The 21,633-nt window shown below is 45.1% G+C and overlaps 9 protein-coding genes across 9 annotated transcripts; 4 read left to right on the plus strand and 5 right to left on the minus strand.

Moving 5' to 3' along the window:
- The first annotated feature begins 148 nt into the window (after nt 1-148).
- On the plus strand, nt 149-1,114 carry M431DRAFT_511859 (hypothetical protein). The gene has a single exon (XM_024919751.1). It carries the CDS (start codon nt 189-191, stop codon nt 966-968), a length of 780 nt encoding a protein of 259 aa, XP_024770676.1. The 5' UTR covers nt 149-188; the 3' UTR covers nt 969-1,114.
- On the minus strand, nt 1,051-2,827 carry M431DRAFT_94825 (hypothetical protein; the record flags this gene model as incomplete). Its single annotated transcript, XM_024924624.1, has 2 exons — nt 1,051-1,908; nt 1,961-2,827. 2 exons carry the CDS (start codon nt 2,825-2,827, stop codon nt 1,051-1,053), a joined length of 1,725 nt encoding a protein of 574 aa, XP_024770677.1.
- A 2,663-nt stretch (nt 2,828-5,490) lies between these two features.
- M431DRAFT_499123 (hypothetical protein) lies at nt 5,491-5,829 on the plus strand (the record flags this gene model as incomplete). The annotated part of the gene is made up of 2 exons (XM_024917761.1): nt 5,491-5,674; nt 5,726-5,829. The coding sequence occupies 2 exons, from the start codon at nt 5,491-5,493 to the stop codon at nt 5,827-5,829; spliced, it is 288 nt and encodes a 95-aa protein (XP_024770678.1).
- Nucleotides 5,830-6,660: 831 nt separating this feature from the next.
- On the minus strand, nt 6,661-8,401 carry M431DRAFT_523667 (hypothetical protein; the record flags this gene model as incomplete). Its single annotated transcript, XM_024920555.1, has 4 exons — nt 6,661-6,791; nt 6,879-7,836; nt 7,901-8,001; nt 8,056-8,401. The coding sequence occupies 4 exons, from the start codon at nt 8,399-8,401 to the stop codon at nt 6,661-6,663; spliced, it is 1,536 nt and encodes a 511-aa protein (XP_024770679.1).
- Nucleotides 8,402-9,468: 1,067 nt separating this feature from the next.
- Nucleotides 9,469-12,691, minus strand: M431DRAFT_94481 (hypothetical protein; the record flags this gene model as incomplete). Its single annotated transcript, XM_024924589.1, has 3 exons — nt 9,469-10,722; nt 10,776-11,984; nt 12,068-12,691. The coding sequence occupies 3 exons, from the start codon at nt 12,689-12,691 to the stop codon at nt 9,469-9,471; spliced, it is 3,087 nt and encodes a 1,028-aa protein (XP_024770680.1).
- Nucleotides 12,692-13,649: 958 nt separating this feature from the next.
- M431DRAFT_541070 (glycoside hydrolase family 28 protein) lies at nt 13,650-15,251 on the plus strand (the record flags this gene model as incomplete). Its single annotated transcript, XM_024921090.1, has 7 exons — nt 13,650-13,913; nt 13,964-14,220; nt 14,276-14,351; nt 14,408-14,476; nt 14,532-14,702; nt 14,762-14,867; nt 14,929-15,251. The coding sequence occupies 7 exons, from the start codon at nt 13,650-13,652 to the stop codon at nt 15,249-15,251; spliced, it is 1,266 nt and encodes a 421-aa protein (XP_024770681.1).
- Nucleotides 14,913-16,927, minus strand: M431DRAFT_523668 (hypothetical protein). Its single transcript, XM_024920556.1, has 2 exons — nt 15,421-16,927; nt 14,913-15,367 (listed from the first exon to the last, which is right to left on the minus strand). The coding sequence occupies exons 1-2, from the start codon at nt 16,917-16,919 to the stop codon at nt 15,325-15,327; spliced, it is 1,542 nt and encodes a 513-aa protein (XP_024770682.1). The 5' UTR covers nt 16,920-16,927; the 3' UTR covers nt 14,913-15,324.
- Nucleotides 16,928-17,756: 829 nt separating this feature from the next.
- M431DRAFT_541076 (hypothetical protein) lies at nt 17,757-18,590 on the minus strand. The gene has a single exon (XM_024921091.1). It carries the CDS (start codon nt 18,475-18,477, stop codon nt 17,806-17,808), a length of 672 nt encoding a protein of 223 aa, XP_024770683.1. The 5' UTR covers nt 18,478-18,590; the 3' UTR covers nt 17,757-17,805.
- Nucleotides 18,591-19,755: 1,165 nt separating this feature from the next.
- M431DRAFT_533968 (hypothetical protein) lies at nt 19,756-21,592 on the plus strand. Its single transcript, XM_024920905.1, has 5 exons — nt 19,756-20,097; nt 20,153-20,443; nt 20,493-20,720; nt 20,770-20,806; nt 20,862-21,592. The coding sequence occupies exons 1-5, from the start codon at nt 19,991-19,993 to the stop codon at nt 21,537-21,539; spliced, it is 1,341 nt and encodes a 446-aa protein (XP_024770684.1). The 5' UTR covers nt 19,756-19,990; the 3' UTR covers nt 21,540-21,592.
- The last annotated feature ends 41 nt before the right edge of the window (nt 21,593-21,633 follow it).

Consider the following 21,633-nt stretch of genomic DNA (forward strand, 5'->3'; position numbering starts at 1 on the left):
CGTCGTAAGCCGTCTGGAATTATCTACGACGAAGTTTGGAGCAGTATGAATTAGTATATAGTATCGAAAAGTACAGATAATTCTTAGTAGATGGTCTCCGCATTTTTCTCTATATAATAGACATGAGAATCCCGCCTTCTTTCTACTGAGAGGCAAAAAACTCTTGCGCCCTCGAAGAACATCTCAAAATGGCCTCTTTTGACCTCACATCGTACAAAGCCCTTTCATTTGACATATATGCAACTCTAATTGACTGGGAATCTGGAATCTTTCAGCAATTTCTTCCATTGCTGGGGAAACTCCCCAAGCATCATCCACTATGGGACAAGAGCCTGGTTGATCTCCGAGCCCATCTACTCAAGCAATATTCGATTCATGAACATAAGCTGGAAGTTCAGTATCCGGACGAAAAATACTCAGTCTTGCTGAGCAAAGTATATGAAAATGTCGCTGCAGATATTGGAATATCTGTAACCCGAGATGAAGCGGAAGCATTTGGCGGAGCCATCGGGCAATGGCCAGTTTTCGCGGACACTGTGGCAGCCATGCAGAAGCTGGGCAAATACTATAAATTAATTGCACTGAGCAATGTTGATAAAGTATCGTTTGGAAATACTTTGAAGAATGGCTTGAACGGGGTCAAATTCGATGCCATCTATGTCGCTGAGGATATTGGCACCTATAAGCCAGACCCAAACAACTTCAACTATCTTGTCGAACATGCCCGCCAAGATTTCGGCATTGAGAAAAGTGATATCTGCCATACGGCCCAAAGTCTCACATTTGATCTCATCCCTGTCGCATCTCTGGGCTTTCGCTCCGGGGTTTGGATCTCACGTGGAGGTGGTAGTATGGGCATGGGGGACCTGGAGGCCGTAAAAGACAAGGTTAACATTGGGGCAACATATGAAACATTGGGAGATATGGCAACAGCTGTCGAGGCAGCTTTTAGTAAAATAAAGAATTAAATTAGGTTGTGTATTTGAATAAGAAATGCCATACAACCGCTTTACCATAAACTTCTATAGACAAAAGGAGAAGAACTCCGATTTACAAAAGTAAAAGATCAAACCCTAATCTTCGTTGGACTGCCTTCCAGTCTTTTATCACTTGATCTGGATCCAAACCATTGGCAGCTGCTTCTTCAGACCGTTCATGCCATATTTGATGAAGAAGTTTTCTAGCTATCAAGCGATTTTGCATTCCAAGTTGGCTCGATATCGTTAGCCACTGTTCGACCATCAATTGATCTTCCTCTTCAGTAGCTTCGGTCGCAGCAATGAAGATTGGCCACATGGATATCGAGCCTCCTCGCATGCGGATGAACGTCATAGCATCTTCAAGGACAGATTTGACATATTTCCGAACGCCTCGCGGGGGAACTTTGAGGATAGCTTGGTGTAGATATATGAGTGTTGCGGTGCGAAAAAGGCGGAGATGTAGGCAGTCTAGAAACTTGTGCTGCTGCGTTTCTGGCAGCGACTCCAGAACACTATCGCGGTCTGGTATATCGAGATCCATATCGAAGTTGCTATTATTGAGAGGTGATAACTCAACGAGGCACGACTGAATCAAAATACCGAGATCATCAGGAATATCGCCGAGTGCGATTTTTTCTGCAAAAAGTCTTATTGACGAAATGATTTTTAAAACATCGCAGCTTGCGCCTATGGTGTACCCAAAATTGTGGCGCGACGCGACGCTGTCTAACAGAATATCTGTTATCGACGATCGACCGTAAGGTTTGACATTGACTGTCTGTGATATTTCAAACGAGAGCGCAAGGCTTTGGGATATTACCCAAGAGTGCGTGGATCGGGTCCATGGCTTTTGCTGAACAAAGTGGGTGACGAAGCCTCCGACACCGTCAAAGTGATTCCTCCAAGCCACTGAGCCACGCGCATTGCCCTAGCCACCAAAATAAGTTAACAGTCTTATTATGACTTAGTAAGAGACTCACCTCGGATATCATAAGCGTATATAAAGTAGCAGCGCAGGCATCATATTCCGTTTCCTTCGTGACATTCAAGCTCTTACTCAGCTCTCTTAATGAAGCTCCATAATGCTTCAAGGCGACAGATTCTCTTTCGCGATGGGATTCTGGGTTGCCTTTTTGTAGATTGAATATATTGAAAGCTGACTGAGCTAATATCGCATGATATAAAGCGCGTGAAGCCGGAGAAGTATCCTGAAGGGCTGTGGAGGGATACACTGATTTCCAAGGATTCTCGGTGCTGTCCACAGGAATCATCAGAGGTGCTATCCACGTCACGTAGTGATAAAACATCATGGCTTCATCTTTCGGCATCGATAAAAACCCGGTGATGGTAGGTGTTAGTGATGGTGATAGAGAATTATCGCTTTCCGTAAAGGGTGATGAGAATCTGTTCGATGGAGAAAATGGCGACAGGGACTCAACAGATCGATGGCTCAACGACGATATGTCAGTAGTAGGGCTGTCCGATACCGGGCGTTTATTTGATCGGGCAATTCTGAATACTGTGAATGGACTTGAGGACGACTTGCGCTGGGAAAATGCCGGATCAATGTCGTCCATTGCGTCGATCAAGCGCTGTAGTTGCCCTTCGTTTAAGATTGGCCTGCCACGCCATGTTTGTTCGAAATCCATGCTCCGGCGACAATATGGCGGGTACGTGCCTGTTTTGGGATCTACCCAAACCAATTCGATTCCGTAGCCTTCGCACTGAATCTTGTGCTTTTTGCACGGGTTACATGGCGGGCCAATGCCATTACACTTGACACGCCGCCGGCGACATGTCCAACAGGCGGAGAATGATCTGGTGACTTGCTTCCGGGCTCGTGTCATCGTATAAGTGGCAGTAGCATACTCTTCACCCCGATGGAGTTCTCTATACAAGCTTGAGAGACTTGGCGACGCGATGTCGAGTAGGTATTGAAAGTTACTGAAGATGCCGGCTGATGTATGAGAGCGTGACAACGAAGAAAAGGTAGAACTCGTCTCGAGACTGGCGGGTTGCAACCCCGCCGAATATGCCCGCTAGATACGGAGTAGATAGGCACTGATGATTACAGTATGTACGCCGTGCACAGTGACACATTCGGCCAGTTCCATCTGCAGGGTGTATGTACCCACCCAGCAAATTTGCATCGCGTGGCCCGTCTTCTCTACTCGTACAGTGGCTTTTATAGTGGGTGGATATAAGCTAGATGAGTCTATCGGCGTCTGGTAGATTAATAAACTAAGGACTGAGACGGTCTACTTGCCAGGCAGAAATCCAAAGCGGCTTTAGAGGTTCAATAGTAGATAAATCATACGTAAGAAAAGAGAGGGAAGAAGTAAAAGATTCTGAACCAAGTGAAAGATATGTGGCATCGAACATTGAATCTTTAAACTAGCCACACGGGCAGAGGAGTTTTGGTGGCGGGGCACCTATGTACAGAGTGAGATGAAGCATGCGCGAATGTGGTAAAGTTTAGCATTGCTCGCCATGCTAGATATCCAAGAACAACCATTTTTGCAGGCTGTTATTCGCATGCGCGTTGGCTTTTGGTGTACATTGATGAACCATTGGAGAAGAAGCAGGCGTTCAGACGACGAGATGAGCAGCTGGTTACATGAAGTTGTGGGACATGAATGCACTAGACACGTAGCGCAACCTTCAAATCGGCAGTTTTAGGCTCTGTACGGAGTAGGTAACCGGAGATTAAAAGTCAGTGATCGATCTTCACACCCTTTTGATCGACACAGAGGACTGGCCTGTAAATTTCCTATTCGATTAAACAGATATCTGAAAATCTTCATGTCTCCGACGCCTATCCAGTGTATGTTATCAGTCTGGATTGACTAGCCACCTCCGAATACTTCCAATGGCTCTTGTCGCGAATACCTTGATATTTCTACTAACTATTTCACTTCTGAAACTCTTGTCTGTCTCCACCAACACGATTACAAGCCAGTTACCATCCACAAGTTATCATCATCGATAATTTTAGGCTTCAATTGTCTACGCTTATTAAGTCTCATTATTTGGGTACTACTGTGTGATGGTTGCAATACATAGGGAGTACACTTGATGTCAGGGTTATACCCTTCTGGCCGAATCCAAGTCCATACAATCATTAATTATGACTATGAACATTTGAGTTTTGAAATGGTAGGCATTACCTTTCGATAGAGTTGGCAAAAGGTGAACACGGACTTCAAAGACCGCGAACATCATGAGCTCTATACTGGAGGGAATCCAAAATTAGACAAAGCAACAACTAGCTGTAGGTCCTAGAAACCTACCTTGTGGTTTGTCTACTATGAGATCAGTGACAACCGTTAAAATATAGGCATTGTAAAGTTGGGTGTCATTAATTAATTAGCCCATTGGATGAGGAGGAGGATTACTGAAACTGATACGTAATTTACGAGCTGACTCTCTTGACACTTAACACCAAGATGACGTATTAAGCTGACGCTTCTGACAGTCATCATTTTTCTCATGTGCTGTTACAATCTCAACAAGAATTCATGCCCATCTATATTTGTTTAACAGACCCTACGCATTATGTAATGCTCAATTGATGGATGTTCGGATCCTGTAAAATCCTTGTACCTGGAAGGCTGACTTCTGCCGCTGCCGATCTCTGTGTATTAGATCTAGCGCTTATTTCAAGCAGGGCGTAAACGATGCAACTAAGATTTAAGTATTCTATGATTATTATGGCTTCATATAGAAGGACAACTCATATTGTCGGGCGATCGGCCGTTCCTTAGTTGACAGATCAGAAAACTTACCTGCGTCTTTGAGTCCGAATTGGTATGCTTATTGTAGATCATTATTGGCATTACACAATGTCAAATTGGTTGTTTTAATCATGTAACTTCGTTATAGCTGAGTCAATGAAATGTTATCATAGTCTCGCCGTTCTTAGGCGTAGTGAAACGGGCTATTGAACATCTGTCAACAGTATTCAAAACATCTGTGGTACCATAATGGCACTGGTGAGGTTCTGGACTTGAGAATTCAACTTGTTCGTTGTTTGTGACAGCTACATAACCAAGAATCCCTTGTATACATACGGTCTTTCTGCCTTTCCATCCTGAGACATTTCATTGGTAACACACATGATAGAAGTTGAATAATCAGCACACCTCGGAGCAGAGACCTTGCCATTTGATACGTTGCAAAGATTATGCCAAGAAATTGTAATACGTAATGCATGAAATGACTCGGTTTAATTGCTGTTTATGACCTGTTAGGACAAGAGAGTTCTTGTATCTCACTCTCAATGTTGTAAAACCAGAATGCAAGCCCATCCAATGGACGCAACAAGCCAACGTAACGCGGGCAATGATCAAACCAGAATGGAAATGATGTACAAATCTATGGCAAGGTAAAAAGTATAAAGAGGCGTCGACATCGGGTCGAAGTAGTAGTCAATCTTGAAATAACAACAGTCTCCTCAACAAGTTCAATTAACACACTTCAACTTAAACGAAACAAACTCCCTAACATCAACATGAAGTTCTTCGCCGTCGCTCTTCTCTTTGCCAGCTCTGCTATGGCCGGCCAAATCCTCTTTTGCAACCAGCAAGACTGTGGTGGCAGCTGCAGCTTCCAAAGCCCTGCCGGTGACGGAGCCTGCCACCAGCTTGGCGGCATTTCCAGTGCCAAAGCAACCCAAGTTGATGGTGGATGTAGCTGTAAGTCTAATTATGCTGATAATTGCCATAAACTGTGTCTAATGTGCCTAGTCTCTGTCTACACCGACCCCAACTGCAGCGACTTCGCCACTACTGTTGGTCTTGACAGCTGTGTTGCTGCACCAATCCTGGGCTCTTTCTCTTACGACTGCTAAGCTGGAGGCAGTATTAACGACGCTACTAAGATTGTGTACTGCGTCAACATGAGAGTTTCAGAGAATAAAGAAGCAAAGGGGCTATATAGAGTTTGCAACACATAAGTAGCTGCCAATATATCACTGTGCTTCATTCATGAAGAAATTACGTGCTATCAACTATTATTACTCTCCATTTTTCAACATTAAATGATAGAGTTTACTTCAATTCTTGATATAACGGCAAAGAAGTGAGAGATCAGCAGTTGCCAATTCTCTTAGTGTTCTATATGGTAAGGGTGAAGACAAACGGTGGTTCCATTATGAGGGGCGGCTGTCAAGGTGGTTAGCGCCATCTACCCAGGCAGTATGCTACTGCGCCGAGTGAATCTCACCAACCAAATCACGCCTTGGACGTAGCTTATACCGCTGGTTTACTTCTGGACGGAGCAGTTCATACTACGTGAACGGTGTATAACATGGAATGTAGAGGTTACACAGTGGCAAATTTGATCACTCGATTGAGATGCTTATTCTGGATACTCTCAGTTATTCCATTTTGGCAGGGGATATTTGTCCATCGTTCAGTTGCTACAGTCGAGCTTATTAACAGAAGTCTGTTTTCTTATTGTGATGCCTCAGAATGAGTATGTTCTTCCAAAAAAGAGTGTGTGACCAATACTCATTAGTTTTGCTTTAATAATCGCATATTTCATATAACGTCGTATCAGGTGAGCCATTCATTTCGGCACCTACTCAAATGAAGCCATCGATAAGGATCAACATCTAAGACTTTCTCATCCAACCAACTACAATATCATTACTATTATCTTAAAAGTATATATGCTTTTGTTAAACTTCGTTCACTTCGTATTGTAGCTTGCCTTTGTCAGCTTCCTCCACTAACTCGTGCAGCCTATCAGCTTTTGGCAGAGTACTAGACTTCCAAGGCTTAACTCCACTAGCAAAAAGTTCGTCAATGTCTAGAAATGCATATTGTTAGCGTTTTGCCATAATAGTTTGCTTAAAATGATCATTCTTCAAGGAAACTTTCGTGGGATATCTCTCACCTTCAAGACTTCTCCTTTTGGTCTCCGGGAAGAAAAAGAACGCGTGGAGACATGCGACAACATTGAAAGTGCCGAAAATAATGAATGTCTTCCACTGGATGTTTTGAAATGCCGGAGGAGTGTAGTAATTGTTGGCGAAACCCAAAATCCAGTTGGCTGAAGTCGCGATAGAAACAGCCTTGCCTCTCAGGCGTATGGGATAAATCTCGGACGGATAGCACCACGAAATGGGAGCCCAAGTGAAGCTATATGTTGCAACAAGGAGGTAAGTAAATGCAATGACGGCCGCCTTGGCTGATTTCGCGTCATCATTCATCGTCCAAGTCACCGCACTTGATCCATCAAAGCCGCCGGGGACATAGTGACCATACTGTGCCATAACGCCAGCGGTAGAGTACAACCATATCATCATGAAGAACGCCCCTCCGATAAGTGCAGGGCGCCGGCCAATTCGATCGAGAAACAAAATGGCCGGTAGAGTAAAGACGACGTTGATGATGTACTGAACACTAGATGCAATAAGTTTGACATTTCCAGTAAGGCCAGCCATCTGGAAGATGTAGACAATGTAGTATAGCAAGGCATTGTTGCCACTCAGTTGCGTCCAGATATGGACAAATATTCCGTTCGAAATGCGATGGATGTTGTCAGGATGGATCAACTCAGCCCACTTCACTTCGCCCTGTGATTCCGAAACGGCCATTGATTCTCGGATTTCCGCATATTGGGCTTGTACAATTGGGGCTTGTTGACTGCCTTGTCCATGAACGCTGGCAAGTACTTCGAGAGCCTCCTCCCATCTGTCTTGAGAGGCGAGCCAGCGGGGTGATTCAGGTATGAAAAATAGGCCAACGAACAGGACGAGAGCAGGAAACATTTGTACAGCCCAAGGCACACGAAACACCGCCTCAGTCTTTGTGTACTGGGTGCCGAAAGTGATGTAATACATGATAAGAGCCTATAATAATGAGCTTCTGTTTCGACTATTAGATACTCAAGAATTTCGACCGGTGTCAACTTACTCCCCAAGTAATACTCCACTGTTGGAAACTCAAGATGCGACCTCTAGTCTCAGGCCGGGATAATTCAGCCAGGAATAACGGCCCTGTGGATGTGAACATGCCTATACCAAAGTCAGCCTCCATAGCATTGTATGGCAAACATCAAATATAATTACCAACTGCTCCACCACAAAGAAGCCTGCCGACTATTAGCATCGCGATATCAACGCTAGCCGTACATATCACGGCGCCGATGACAAATATAATGCATCCTGCCATCATAGTATATCTGCGGCCGAATCTATCGACTACAAACATATTGGCAAGGCATCCTAAGAATGATCCGCCGGAAATACTGGCAGTGATACCGCCCTGTTGATCAGCCGTTGGGCTGTCAAACTCTTCTTTAAACGGCTTGGTACTCAGAATCGCGGAAAGAGATGATATGTCAAAACCTTGCAGCAGCCCTCCAATGACAAGGAAGGCCGTGATGACATAGATGTTGCTGATCTTGTAAGCCATCTCGAGGAGATTTACCAAGTGCAACTAGAAAGGTTGCACGTAGAGGTATAAAGACCGTTAGGATGGTATTGCATGCATTTAATGCCAATGGGGGGAGAAATAACAATATAAGAGAAATCGCAACCGCCGATACCGCCGCAATAACGAGCATGTGATATCTTTTCACGTTCAAAAGGAAAGCGAAGAAAGAGAATCTGAAGCTAAACATTTGCAAAAGGGTCGTCGGCCAGTTGCTCCTCGCTACAAACAGCCTGAATATACCTCTCTGAATACCGAAAGCTTGAATGACGTTCACCTTATCCTGCATGCCTAGCTTAACACACAAGCTTATACATAGGCCATAACGAGCATGGGGCATATTAAAGCGGCGAGATGTGGGGTTTCTCAGCCTGTATTGTCAATGTTAACGACATCTTCGGCACCAGGTTTCCGTGAAAACCGGGGTTATTCCCGCTCCGAGCTTTCTAGGATTGTCGCGACATATATACCATCTATCACGACATCTGTCGCCGTCTCACTATCTCGCGATTTTTCAGGGTTTATTAACCCAAAACGGGATTTGACAGCGACATCCGACATTTTCTTTCGGCCGAGGAGCGAATGACACTTGCAAAATCGAGCCTACAAGTCTTGGCAGCGCCAACCTGACATTAGTTCTGTTATTAGCTACGTCTTTAAGCCCGAAAGAAGCTTGTTGACTCCATCACAACTACGCTAATTATCTGGCGAGACGGAACATCGCAAAACAAAAAATCCTTGGCAGCGGCTTTTCGGCACCAGACTATTGCCCTGACTGTCAGAATAGCTACGGACGTGATGCGGTGTATAGGTATAGGTAATTCGAAGTCCGTGGATGCTGATATGCTATCTTCAGACTGGGATAGTTAGCGCGATTGAAATGATGCAATTCACGCTATAGCCTTGATATCAAGGGGTCTTGGGTTTTGGAAGCAGATACGGCACCTCGGACATGACACTACAAATGAAGTTTTCACGAATGGACTAAGTTGATGGCTACAGCGCTTATCAAAAATATGGGAATTGAATCTATTGATAGGTAAAGCTCATTATAGCTTAATTACTTTCTCAGCAAACGGGATTAGCTTCACAGGTGCTGCGAGACCATATGGTTGGCCACCATAGCTACTTGCGTATTGTGATTGCTCCCACGATTCTGTGACGTTGACTTGAAGCAGTCTGTTTCTAAGTGTAGATGAAACCTCAATTTTCACCTCATTAAGGCCCGATTTCAAGAATGGCGTGATGTCGACAACTGCATCTGTGATATCAATAGGGCCAGTCCAGTGGCTATTGACCCAAAGTCGGATAGTGTTGAATACTGGTCCCAAGTCCAACAAAGCGCCGTTAACTTTGCCATCAGGATTCCAAGTAAACTGAGTTTTATAAGTACCAATACCGGATGTGCTGCTGAGCCCTGAGATGTTGTACCAGGGAATAAGCTCGTCTAACTGAAGATTGTGATATTGATATACCGACGTATAGTTGTTGAATTTGTCTGGGTTAGGAAGCCAATCCTGGATGGTGACATTCCATGGACCAAGTGCTGCTGGATTAGAGTGCTGATCGAGGCCGCTCAATGTGAAGACTCGGCCATCACTCAGCGTTATTTTTTTGTTCTCCTTTGAGGCAGACCGAGCGATGATAGAGTGGCTACTAGCCGAATAGTTGAGATATTCAACATCTGTCTTAGTAACATGGATATCCGGGACTGGAACGTGAGGGAAGAATCCATGGGGAGCAAACGCCAGGATTGTAGACTGATTTGATCGAAGCTCGATCCAGACATTGAATCTATCCCCAGATATCGTGTAGTTGACAATGGGCGTGATGACACCAGTCCAAGCGTCTAGTGTGTACGGAATGCCACTGCCTCTGATTGAAGCCTCTGTGGCATGGTCTTCGTATATATCTGAGTTATACACCCAATAGTAATCAACACGATTATCCTCGTCGATCCTATGGACGTATAAGATGGGAGTTGGAGAGAGATTCTTTGCCGCGGGTTGCACATTGAGTGCTGCCAAAGCGCCCACAACTTCGCTCTCTGACTGAAGGACTTTGACCGAGGGGTATTTGGTCAACTTTTGTACCTCTTGTTTAACATGCTGGTCGCATGAATCACAATAGTAGGGAGTTGTCTCGGGAACCCCGCCCACGAAAAGGATGGGAAACCCATGGTTGGCATACTCTAGGAATCGATCAACAGCTTCAGACGTAATGTTGGTTGAATTGTCTACAATAAAGGCAGAGAAACCGGGGCCATTCTCCGCCAACAACCCGTTTGAAATGATTGCGTTATCCTTTTGTAATTGTTAGAATATTATAGATAATAATGGAGTTAGGGAAAACGTACCAGTTTCAGTAGTGAAGGGCTCACAGAAACGTAGGAGTATCCAGCATCCTGGAGCGATTGATCCCAGAATATGTTCTCTCCCATATTGTAATGTTTAATGTCAACAGAGAGATACTTGTGGCGATATATGCCAATATCTATCCTCGGCACACCAGTTTGGAGAATAAGTTGAGTCCTAGCCATCCAATCTCCCATCTCCTTGACGTATGACCAACTGGGCTGCCGTGGCCCCCACATCTCAGAGTACAACCATTCAAATGTTGTCAGTCCAGGCCACTCGACCTGCGGTCGAAGCCCGGAGTATGGGAAGCCATGAGAAACGATTCGGTTAACTCCGCCTGCATAATTGATCTTGCAATCATTAAGGATAAGTGGCCATGTGGCAGCGTACGAGAAATAACGGTGTGCCCCAAGTTCACTGGAAAAGATTTGCTTTTTGCCCATCATGGCTCCGCCGCCCATTGCACGGAAAGCATCAATGACTCCATCAAAGTAATTGGACTCTGTTTCAGGAGCGTCAATGTGCGCAGCTGCCGAGTTCATGTCCCAAGGCGGCGCTGCGTTCGGTGCAGTGGCATAGGGTTGTAAACTTCCTTGAAGACCCCATTTGCTTGTCCATTTCGAGAGACCATCAAGGTGATACTGCTCGTACATTTCTTGGAGGCACTGATAGTAGTCATTTCGTAGCTTCCAGCTGATATCCGTTCCATTCTCATGGTTATTAAAGGCGTAGTAGAAGTAACTGTTTGCCAGTGTGCTTGGCGGAAGGCCGCTCGTGCCGAACAGAGCCGGTAAGGCAGTTGTAATATCATATCCGCGTGTTTTATGGAAGTATGACCTCAATTCATCCGTCCAGAACAACGTCGCGCGGAACTCGGCTGAATCTTCCCATGCATACAAGCCGAGCTGTCTAAGAAGATCGCCATTCTCGCCATTCATGACGTATTGTTCTGTGAAGCCAGTCCAGATATCGGTCCCTTCTTGACTGAAATGGTCAACAACATAAGCAAACCAAGAAGCTGGATTTTTTGGATCGGTGGCATTATTGAACGCTCCTTGTGCAGCTAAATAGCCAGTACGACGCTGATAAAATGCAAATAGGACGTATTCATTTCCATCAGCTGGCGCGGTGTAAGTCAATTTGCCATCTTCGATTAAGTGCGTGATATCATCAACACCATCAAAGTCGAGTTGGGTTACTCGTACATCCTCGGAAGGCACTTTGATATAAGAAAAGAGCAATTAGCAGGCAATTCTGAGTATTAACGGTCTAGTTGGTAAATGTCTTACACACCTTTGCTTATACGTGCAACAACAGCTGCAACAAATTTGTTTGTATAGTTTGTGAAAGGCGCATCGAAATCTGGCTTGTTGGCATATCCCGCATTTGTACGGCTGGGGGGTGGAATATCTCCGCTAAACGCTTGGCCGGAACTCAAGTTGACAATGCCATATGCCAGCTCAGTATTCATTCCCGGAGAGTCAGGGTCCAAAATTGGTATGGAAGCGCCCTGTGTTGGCCCTAAAGCAAAGTCCACGAGGAGCTCCAAGTCTTTGGAAGCACGCAGCATTGTGTTGAACTTTTGTCGCCATTTATCACCCCCATAGCCATAAATTGCTGGATCTACCACAGCCAGTTCAATGCCATAATTCTCTAAGCAGATGACTTCAACTCCTCCCCATCCTGCTTGCTTGATCTGTTGTAGATCTGCATACAGGACAGAATCTTCCACGTCTGCATCCGGAACCCAGTATCGAAAGGCCGGACGAGCCAGCCCTTTGGGATTATAAAAATCTTGAGGGACATTGTATTTGATCCATGGGGCTGGCCGACTGCCGAATCCCCCGCTCTTCTCGGTAGCCGCCGCAGAAGTGCTGAGAACAGCAATTCCGGATAATAACGATGACACCTTCATCGTAACCTTATCGCTCCTACAGCAAGTAGGAGTTCCAGAAAGCAATTGTCTGGCACATGGACATGGAACGAATGGGCAGGTGTTGGCTGGTATGTAAGTTAATTGGTGGCAATAACATCTACAACTACGACCCTACCCAAGGCAACATCACCACGTGGGTTGGCAGAAAGCGATGGGTCAATCCATCGGCGAACTTCATCGCATCATCATAGCCCTGCATCATCTCTTCGTCGATAGTCCGGGAGTTTGGTAGTATTCAGCATCTCGCTACCGGGTCAAAGTACGGGTTAAAGCACACCGAAGGCAGAAATGTGAGATCATCTCCACACCTAACATGGTTAAGCGGAGACGACTTTGTCTTGCCGCTTTATGCTGACCTATGACCTCCCCTGCTGTAGATGGCGGCGATGATGAAATTGAGTGATAAAAGCCTTGAACAAGGGAAACCTGGGCTCATCATTATGACTTTACACGTCGGTGAGAATGCATGGAGGCAAAATAGAATGTTCCGATTTGCCAATCTTCAGAAGCTACACTCGTAGTCGCTTAACTTAGCCCAGTCTACCCCGTTTTCTCACTCATGTAAACGTGATAGCGCCATTCATTGTCCAGTTTGCAAAAGTCTCGATGACCTTCTTTTTAGCCAAAAGCATGGTCCTTTCAGAATTATGAGAGAGAAACAATGCCGACGGGCCGATGAGAAGCTCCACAGCTATCTCCCCGGTAGCGTGCATTCAGAAACGCCATCATTACGCTGATGGCGAAGGTAATACAAGATGAAGCAATCTCCGATGATCGGTGAGCAAGTGGCAGAAGCAAGCTGGATTAATGCCTGAATCTGAGCATGGTGATTAGTCAAGTGCCAAGTTCTGTCTATATTAAATAACACGGGCAATTAGCAGTCCTCACTAACAGAGCATGATCAACGTATTCGTCCGGTTCCATTGTGACGGCCATCATGAAGCTTCTTCGCCCTGTATTATGGGCATTGACGACCGCATTTGTGGCCAATGCGCACAGTCTTCCATCACCGCAACACACTTGTGTGATTCCCGCCTTGAAGGATGGACGTGACGATGCTCCTGCGATCCGCGAGGCGTTTAGCAAATGTGGAAATAACGGCAAGGTTGTCTTTCAAAAAGACACCACGTACAGTGTTCAGACGGCTCTTCAATTGCATAACTTGAAGAACGTCCAAGTTGACCTGTTCGGCACACTTGAGGTACGGAAAGCTGCAATTTCTTGGTACTCCAGTGTTATTGACAAACGCAGTATTCAACGGATGTACGGTATTGGATTCTGCATGGCTCGTATTACTACTTCCAAAACATTTCTATCGCGATGGAATTCTCAGGCGAAGACATCACGATTGATGGGCATGGATCCGGTACGATTGACGGACAAGGACAAGTGTGGTATGATTTAGCGCTGGGGGTTGGCGGATTATACGGACGTCCCATCCCATTTTGTCTGCGAAATGTCAAGAATGCGGTGGCGAAGAACTTCCAAATTGTTCAATCTGGCAAATGGCAAGTCTTTTAACTTAACAACTCACTTGGACAGTCTATACTAATCTCAGGATAGGAATTTCGTGATGTTGGAATCTCAAAACATTCTTGTGGACAATATCACCCTATCATCCACTTCCGACGATTTCCAGGTACAGTGTATACTATTGAAGTTGCTCCAGAGAATAGATCTAACGGCGAAATGAAGGCAAATCCAGGTAATCTTGGAAACACGGATGGCTTCGACACGATCAACAGTAACAACATTACTATCCAGGTCGGAATCTAGTGTCCCTATCATTCTACTAAGCCATGGCTAACAATTCCTATAGAATAGCTGGGCAAATGTTGGAGACGATTGTGTTAGCTTTAAACCTGGCTCGACAAACATTCACGTCAAGAATTTGACATGCTACAACAGCGCGGGCATTGCAATCGGCAGTCTTGGACAGTATGAGGGAGTGAGAGACGTAGTTGAGAATATCACGGCAGAAGATGTTTCTGTAATGTTTACCACTATCATAAGTCTATATTACAAACAAGCTAACCACATATCGCACAGCTATACGGAAGTCGCAATGGCGCTTACATCAAAACTTACGTGGGCAAGAGAACCTACTGGCCTCCGCAGGGTGGTGGCGGCGGCAATGGCTATGTCCGCAATGTCGGTACGTTTATCTACTCAATTCATTCATGGATATTGAGCCCATATGCTGATATATTCACTAGTCTTCAAGAACTTCCACATCGAAAACATTACCGCTTCGCCCGTTCTAATCCAGCAGTGTACTCACTGGGCAGGATATAATGTGCCAGCATGCGCTGACACACCTCCCACGGGATTCTTTTCGAATATTTCCTGGTCCAACTTCACGGGATATATGAACGAAAAAGTAGGGACGAAGGCGATCAGCTGGACCTGTTCCCCACTTGCAACATGTGAAGGCTTTTCCTTCAAGGATATCGACGTCAAGTCGTCAACCGGGGCGAATGGCACCTATTCTTGCACCAATGTGGTAGGCTATAACTCAGCTTGCCAAAAGACCAATTAGGTGTACCTATATAGATAAAGTCGGGATATCATACTAAGTTCACCATGCCCGTTTCTATCTTTTTAGCTGCTTCTTAGGCCTTTGGGAGGACATAACCCTCTTCCAGCTCCTCTCTCCTGATGCATTGTTAGAGTAGCAACACGACCGAGGGTGAAGTAGGTTGACTTACAAAAAGACGCCAAACTCAGCCACATATGCCATCCAATATTTGATCAGTTCATCTAAAATTTCCGGCTCTTCCTCTGCTAAATCGTGAATTTCGCCCATATCTTTGTCCATGTTATACAATTGCCATTTCTCTGGACCTTTTGGCTTTGGAATGAATACGGCCTTCCATTTACCCTTGCGGATAGCTTGATGGAAGAATAGTTCCCAGCCGGTTACGTGATCTTCATCATGAACGCGGGGAGATTCCCTCAGCAGGTGTGGGATCCAGGATTTGCCTTTTACCGGAACAACCTGACGCCCTCGAAAGCTCGAGCCTGGTGGCTCAATCCCCGCAAGGTCCAATATCGTCGGCAGGATGTCCATAACAGTAGTGAACGAATCAGTAATATGCCCGTTTGGAGTTTCAGCAAACCCCGGGTAATGGATAATAGCGGGACAACGGATGCCACCTTCTGTGACATATCCCTTGTGCATCCTACTAGGCGCTGTTGAGGCTTGCGCCCACTGAGGACCATACCAAATGAACGAATCTCGATTGCCAAGGTTCTCATAGTCGTTGTTGTAATGTTTATTAATTGACTTTTTGATCACATCTCCGGTCATGGGAATTGCCTCGACAATCGCTCCTTCGGCACCATTGTCGGACATGAAGATGACAAAAGTGTTGTCCCACTCACCGATTTCCTTAATTTTGTTGATAACTTTGCCGATATTCTCATCCATTCTATCGACCATACCAGCGAATACTTCCATCGTTTTCGCTGACCACGCTTTCTCTTCCGCTGACATCTCATCCCACTCTTTAATTGAGGAGATGACCGGATGCGCCTCCACATCCGCAGGCAAGAGACCGAGTTCAATTTGTCGTTTTAGTCTTCTGTCCCGCAGAACATCTGGACCATCGTCATATTTCCCCTTATACTTTTGAATGTTTGCCTCCGGTGCCTGCAGAGGCCAATGCGGGGCCGTAAATGGCAGAAATGCGAAAAATGGCTTCTCCTTGACGGAAGCATTAGTCTCTCTCTCACTCAAAAAGTCGACAAGCTTTTTTGAAAAGTGGTCTGAGGAATAAAAGTCTTTGGGAAAGTCTTTCGTTTCAACTCTTTGATCATCTTCATAGTACAGACTGGCCCAATGCGCAAAAACGGGCGTTCCGTCCGGTTTCTTGGGTTCGTATGCGTAATGGCTCGAGCCTCCCGGCAAAAGAGCAAATGAGCGATCAAAGCCTCGAGCATGTGGCGTGCGCTCCTTTGTGAGACCCAAATGCCACTTGCCACTCATACAAGTATAATATCCCGCGTCCTGGAGAATCTCTGGTAGAGCAGCCACACGGAAATTCAGGTAGCCCTCATATCCAGGTCGTTCAGACCATGGAACCGGTGGGTCTCGTCCACGACCCCAAAACTCCATCTGTCCGAGGCCGGCAATGTGGTTATCAGTGCCCGAAAGAAGCATAGATCGTGTAGGTGAACACATGGAAGCCGTATGAAAGTTGGTCATGCGCACTCCTGAGGGTGCGTAAGCCAAATGATCAAGATTGGGTGTTTGAATCTCGCCGCCAAAGGCACCAACATCTGAGAACCCAAGGTCATCGGCGACGATGAGAAGGAAGTTGGGTCGCTTGGTCGTAGCCATGATCACGAGTTGTAGGTATTGATCTCGACGTTAATTATCGACCGTATGTAATGTTTGACACACGAAGTAGTGAGCTGGGCGACGATGGGCGGCATCCTAATGGGAACGAATGAATTGGCTATTTATATTGGCACTTGCGCAATGATGCGATTATGTGGGCTGGATATGATATGAGTTGCGGCTTAAAGCAGCATGAAGATGCCGTGATACGCTAATTCAGAAGTGGGAATACCGGCTATAATAACCCTCCCACTTTATCACGCAGAATTATTACTCACTTCCATCTGGTATCTACAGAACTCTAGTGCGCAGTATTTCTCCACTATGGCAAGAAGACTACGGACAGGTAGCTACGGTATGTTCTTTCAAGCGTGTTATGCTTCTTATGCCCATCGGCCTTGCTATGCCATGAGGAATCAACGTAGGGCCAGAAACCCATATTTCCATACTCCAGAAGGAAATAATAAGTAAAAGATTAAAAGCTGACACCGCTTGATAGAACTCGTGTTCCAATTTCCTTGATTAGACACATTATGATCAACTGATTACTCGTATTAGTGCATCATCTATCCCGTTGTACAAAGATCAGTTGGTGTATGATAGGATATTATTGTTTTATATTGCATCCTCAGATAGGTAGGTACTCTGAGATACTTATTCAGCTAGTAGTTAGTTACCTTCACTTTTAATCAAGTACAGTATTGACTCTCAGCTCTATTCCAATCAAATATTGATAATGTGTTTCGCTAAATTACCCGAAATAAAGCTCTAGTCCTTCCAACTCCGCCGCTTCTCTCAACGATGCCTTTTTCTCCATCTTCTTGACTAAATTGCTGAGGTGCGGGAAGGTCTCCTGCAAATTTGGAATTCCAATTCTCATTGACGAGTACCAAAACATTGGAAGAATGAAGTCGACCACGGTCTCATTAACACCAACCGGATGCACGTTTCCTTCCAGATTCTGATCAATTCGTCGCAGCCCTTTCAAGACTGCTGCTTTTCCCTTCGAACGAACGGATTCATATTGAGATAAATCATCTGTGAATCGCTCTGGCCGAAAATACATAGAAACGCCCTGAGCATGAACAGTGCCAGAGAGCCAGGCCATCCATTCGACAACCTTAGCGCGCTCAATTTTGTCGTCACCAAGAAGGTTGGTTTTGCCGGTAGATGATGATGCTATATATGTAATTATTGCCGGAAGTTCTGTGATTATTACACCATCCACTTGCAATGCTGGAACATAGCCTTGGGGGTGGATATTGCGATAGTTGGTGTTATCGAGGCTGCCGTCAGCAGCTTCCCACCTATTGGGTCCTGACTGCATGATCACTGGGGTGAAAGGAATCATCAATTCCTTTAAAAGAACATGAGGAATAAAAGAGCTAACGCCATTGGCGCGATATAGAGTGAGGGCCGACATTTTTGTCACTTTCTCCTTCGAAGGTGGGGTGTAAGGAAAAGAAGCAGAGCGGTCGTTATGTAAATCAACTATGCTTTCTCATTCGATCTGGGATCTGTGGTTTTACACAGTTGCAGAATGTATGCCCGGACTCAATGGTCAAGCTTAATTAGCAACACGTTTGCCAAAAACAATACGTTTCTACGACTTAAGACTGATATATATACCAACAGGTGGGGCTCAAGAAGCAGCATCTAAAGCGGAGAAAAGAAAAGATTCCATCACAAAGATGCACTTCTTTCCTAAAGCTGTGGCTTGGGACATGAAGGGTGATGCCTGTAGAGAGTTGCATCATCAAAAGGTACCATCTTCTTGATACGGATATGCTCTATTCAAATAAACTTGCTCATATGGTTTGGAGGCTTGAGGCTGTGTCTGGAGGGTGCAATATCGCGGGTAAGCTATGCCCGGCCCATGTACTCCTTCTGATCATATGCCTTTAAGGGTCAGATGAGCAAATTCTAGTCTCTAGCATAACTCTTTGCCTTCAGACAACTACTTGAACAGCAACCATCAACGCAGCAACACCGGGATGTTATTTCTTGGAATGTTTTGGCTGAGACACAGCCAATGTTACAAAATAGGCTAGCTTGAGAGAAACTACTGATGGTTTCAGTGGCCACTATTGGACAGTTTCGCGGCACGCTAAAATCTTACACGGTTTGTTTTGAGGCTAGTGGCTAGGTAGCCTGCCGAATAACTCGAGATTGATTGAGTTGAACACTGATGTGGTCTACAACTTGGTGTATTCGAGGATGATAAAAACTATAAGAATCTTGTAATCTACGAAGGAGATTATTGTGGTGCAACAGGTATAAGTATTTGGCCACAGCATGTACCAGTCAATTTTATGAAAGGCAGGTGGGTATTCATAGACACCCTCACTGATAATGGTGGGATAAAAAGCATTTAGAGAGTACTCTCATTCTAGGAGTTTCGGTACAATCTCTGGTAGGAATTTGATGCCTAAAATCTCTACAATAATCGACTTCTCGTGAATAACATGTCGCTTGGAGATATTGTTCAATATTTTTAGAGATAGAACTAGATTAGCATGAATATTCTTGGCAGGACCATTTGGGTATGAGACAAAGAATGAACGAAACAAGTAGATCAAATGCTACCCGGGAAAGAATTGTGCCATCCGTGTAAACTTCGGATATAACATGACTTGAATCAACTTCGCTTCCGACTCAAATTTTGGAGAATTGACCTCATGGTAAATGGCTGGTAGGTATTACTAAGTCGGGTAAACTATTTGCGCAGCACTCACAACGAAATTTTAATGTCCTCAATGTCTTCTTTGCGATAATCACTTGCTAAATAACTGCTTCAAATTATTCGCTTCTTTCCCTCTCATGCTAGATTCGATCTATACTTATGATGCCCGGTTTGCGGCTGTTATCATCTGAGCCTTGATGCCAAGCCTCCTGACTCACACCTTAAAGAAAAGTTGGAAGCACATATAAACACCATGGAAACAGTAAAGACCGTCATTCGAAGAAGCCATGTAAAATCGAAGAACGGATGTCAAACATGCAAACGAAAGCGTGTTAAATGCGATGAGTTTCGGCCAATATGGTTGGTTGTCCTCTTCCGGGGCGTGCGTAGTAGATGTATTAATGTTACTCCACAGTCGCAGATGTCTATTTACAGGATCAGAGTGTGGATATTATAAGTCACCTGTAACACAAGTTACTGATGCCTTCGACTCCTTGTGGTGGCCTATACACATTGAGAAGTCTTGTATACAATGGAAGGAAACTGGAAAGCCTCCGTTTCCGACATTAAAGATCGCTACGTCTCTGGGTTGGCACAATATGCCTCTGGCTGATCTGCGGTATCTCTACCAAACAGCTTTAGCGGTTAGTGTGCTTGATCTTAGCGGCACCAGTGATATGTGTCTATTATTGGGCGAGTTTCGAACGTACGTCGTCCCGCTCGGCCGTCATACTTATGCTGATCAACTGATGCAGGATGTTTCAGCTCGCAACTGCATTCGACTTTGTAGCTCATATGCTAGCAGCGGCTTCTGCCGAACGCCTTGCAATACGAGCCAAATCACATGAAGCATCTGTAGCTGCGTATCGTTATCACACTCTTGCTCTGAAGGGACTCAGACAAGCAATGCAATCTTTTTCAAGAAGCAATGCGGATGCAATTCTGGCTACGGCACTGGGTTGTTCATATCAGATGCCAGACTGGTTTGTGGCGCACATGGATACCTAACTTACATCGCTAATTGCACTCTAGTCGTTCATTAATGGCAATTGTCGACTGCATTTCCCAGGTATGAGTAATTTGCCCTGCTTGTATACCTGACAGGAAGTCTAATAATAGGGCAGACTGTGTACCAGATGCGTACTTGGTCCAAAGAATCCGTTTTTTATGACTTATTTGAGTACGATCTCCGCTATAACGCTGGAGAGACAGAGATGACACTGGCGCGTCACCAGCTAGATCGACCTGAGGAGAATAAAGACCGCCACGCCTTCGCCAGAGAGCTCTTTGACGACGGCATTAATGCAATTAATAGACTGACAACGTGTTTCCGGAATAATCAAAACATCGCGGCAGTAACTCGGCAACTCCGAGATGTTCTTACAGTTGCTCACGAGCGGCATCAAATGCACATCCCGGCTAAGGAACAATATCGTTTAATCTATCCATTTACGGCATGGTTCACGAAAAACTCAGCTGCATCGTTTATAGATCTCAGCAACAGAGACCCGCTCTTATTTCTCTTTCTGGCACATATGTATGCGGTTGTTATCACCCTGGCTGTGGCGCTGCCTGAGATCGACTATCCTTTTTTTGCCTCCATGCGAGTAAAAGGTATCCTTGAGATTAACAAAAAGATGGAAAGGGAGTCATGGTTCACATGTGTTGCTTGTCATGCATTCCACAGTTTTGATCAAATGATGCGTTTCCCGCTCCAAGCTGTAAAGGTCTACCAGTTGGTTGGACCGCACGAGAAAGACAATGGATATACGCATAAATGTTTCCTTTCTAGTATTCGATAAATATAGATAACTTAGTGCTAGCCATACAGTAATTAGTCGGAGTACTAGTCCGTACCTAGCACCGTTATATAGCTGAGTTCCGTGTGGTATACCT

The sequence above is a fragment of the Trichoderma harzianum genome (assembly GCF_003025095.1).
Source record: "Trichoderma harzianum CBS 226.95 unplaced genomic scaffold M431scaffold_13, whole genome shotgun sequence".
NCBI classification, from domain to species: Eukaryota; Fungi; Ascomycota; class Sordariomycetes; order Hypocreales; family Hypocreaceae; genus Trichoderma; species Trichoderma harzianum.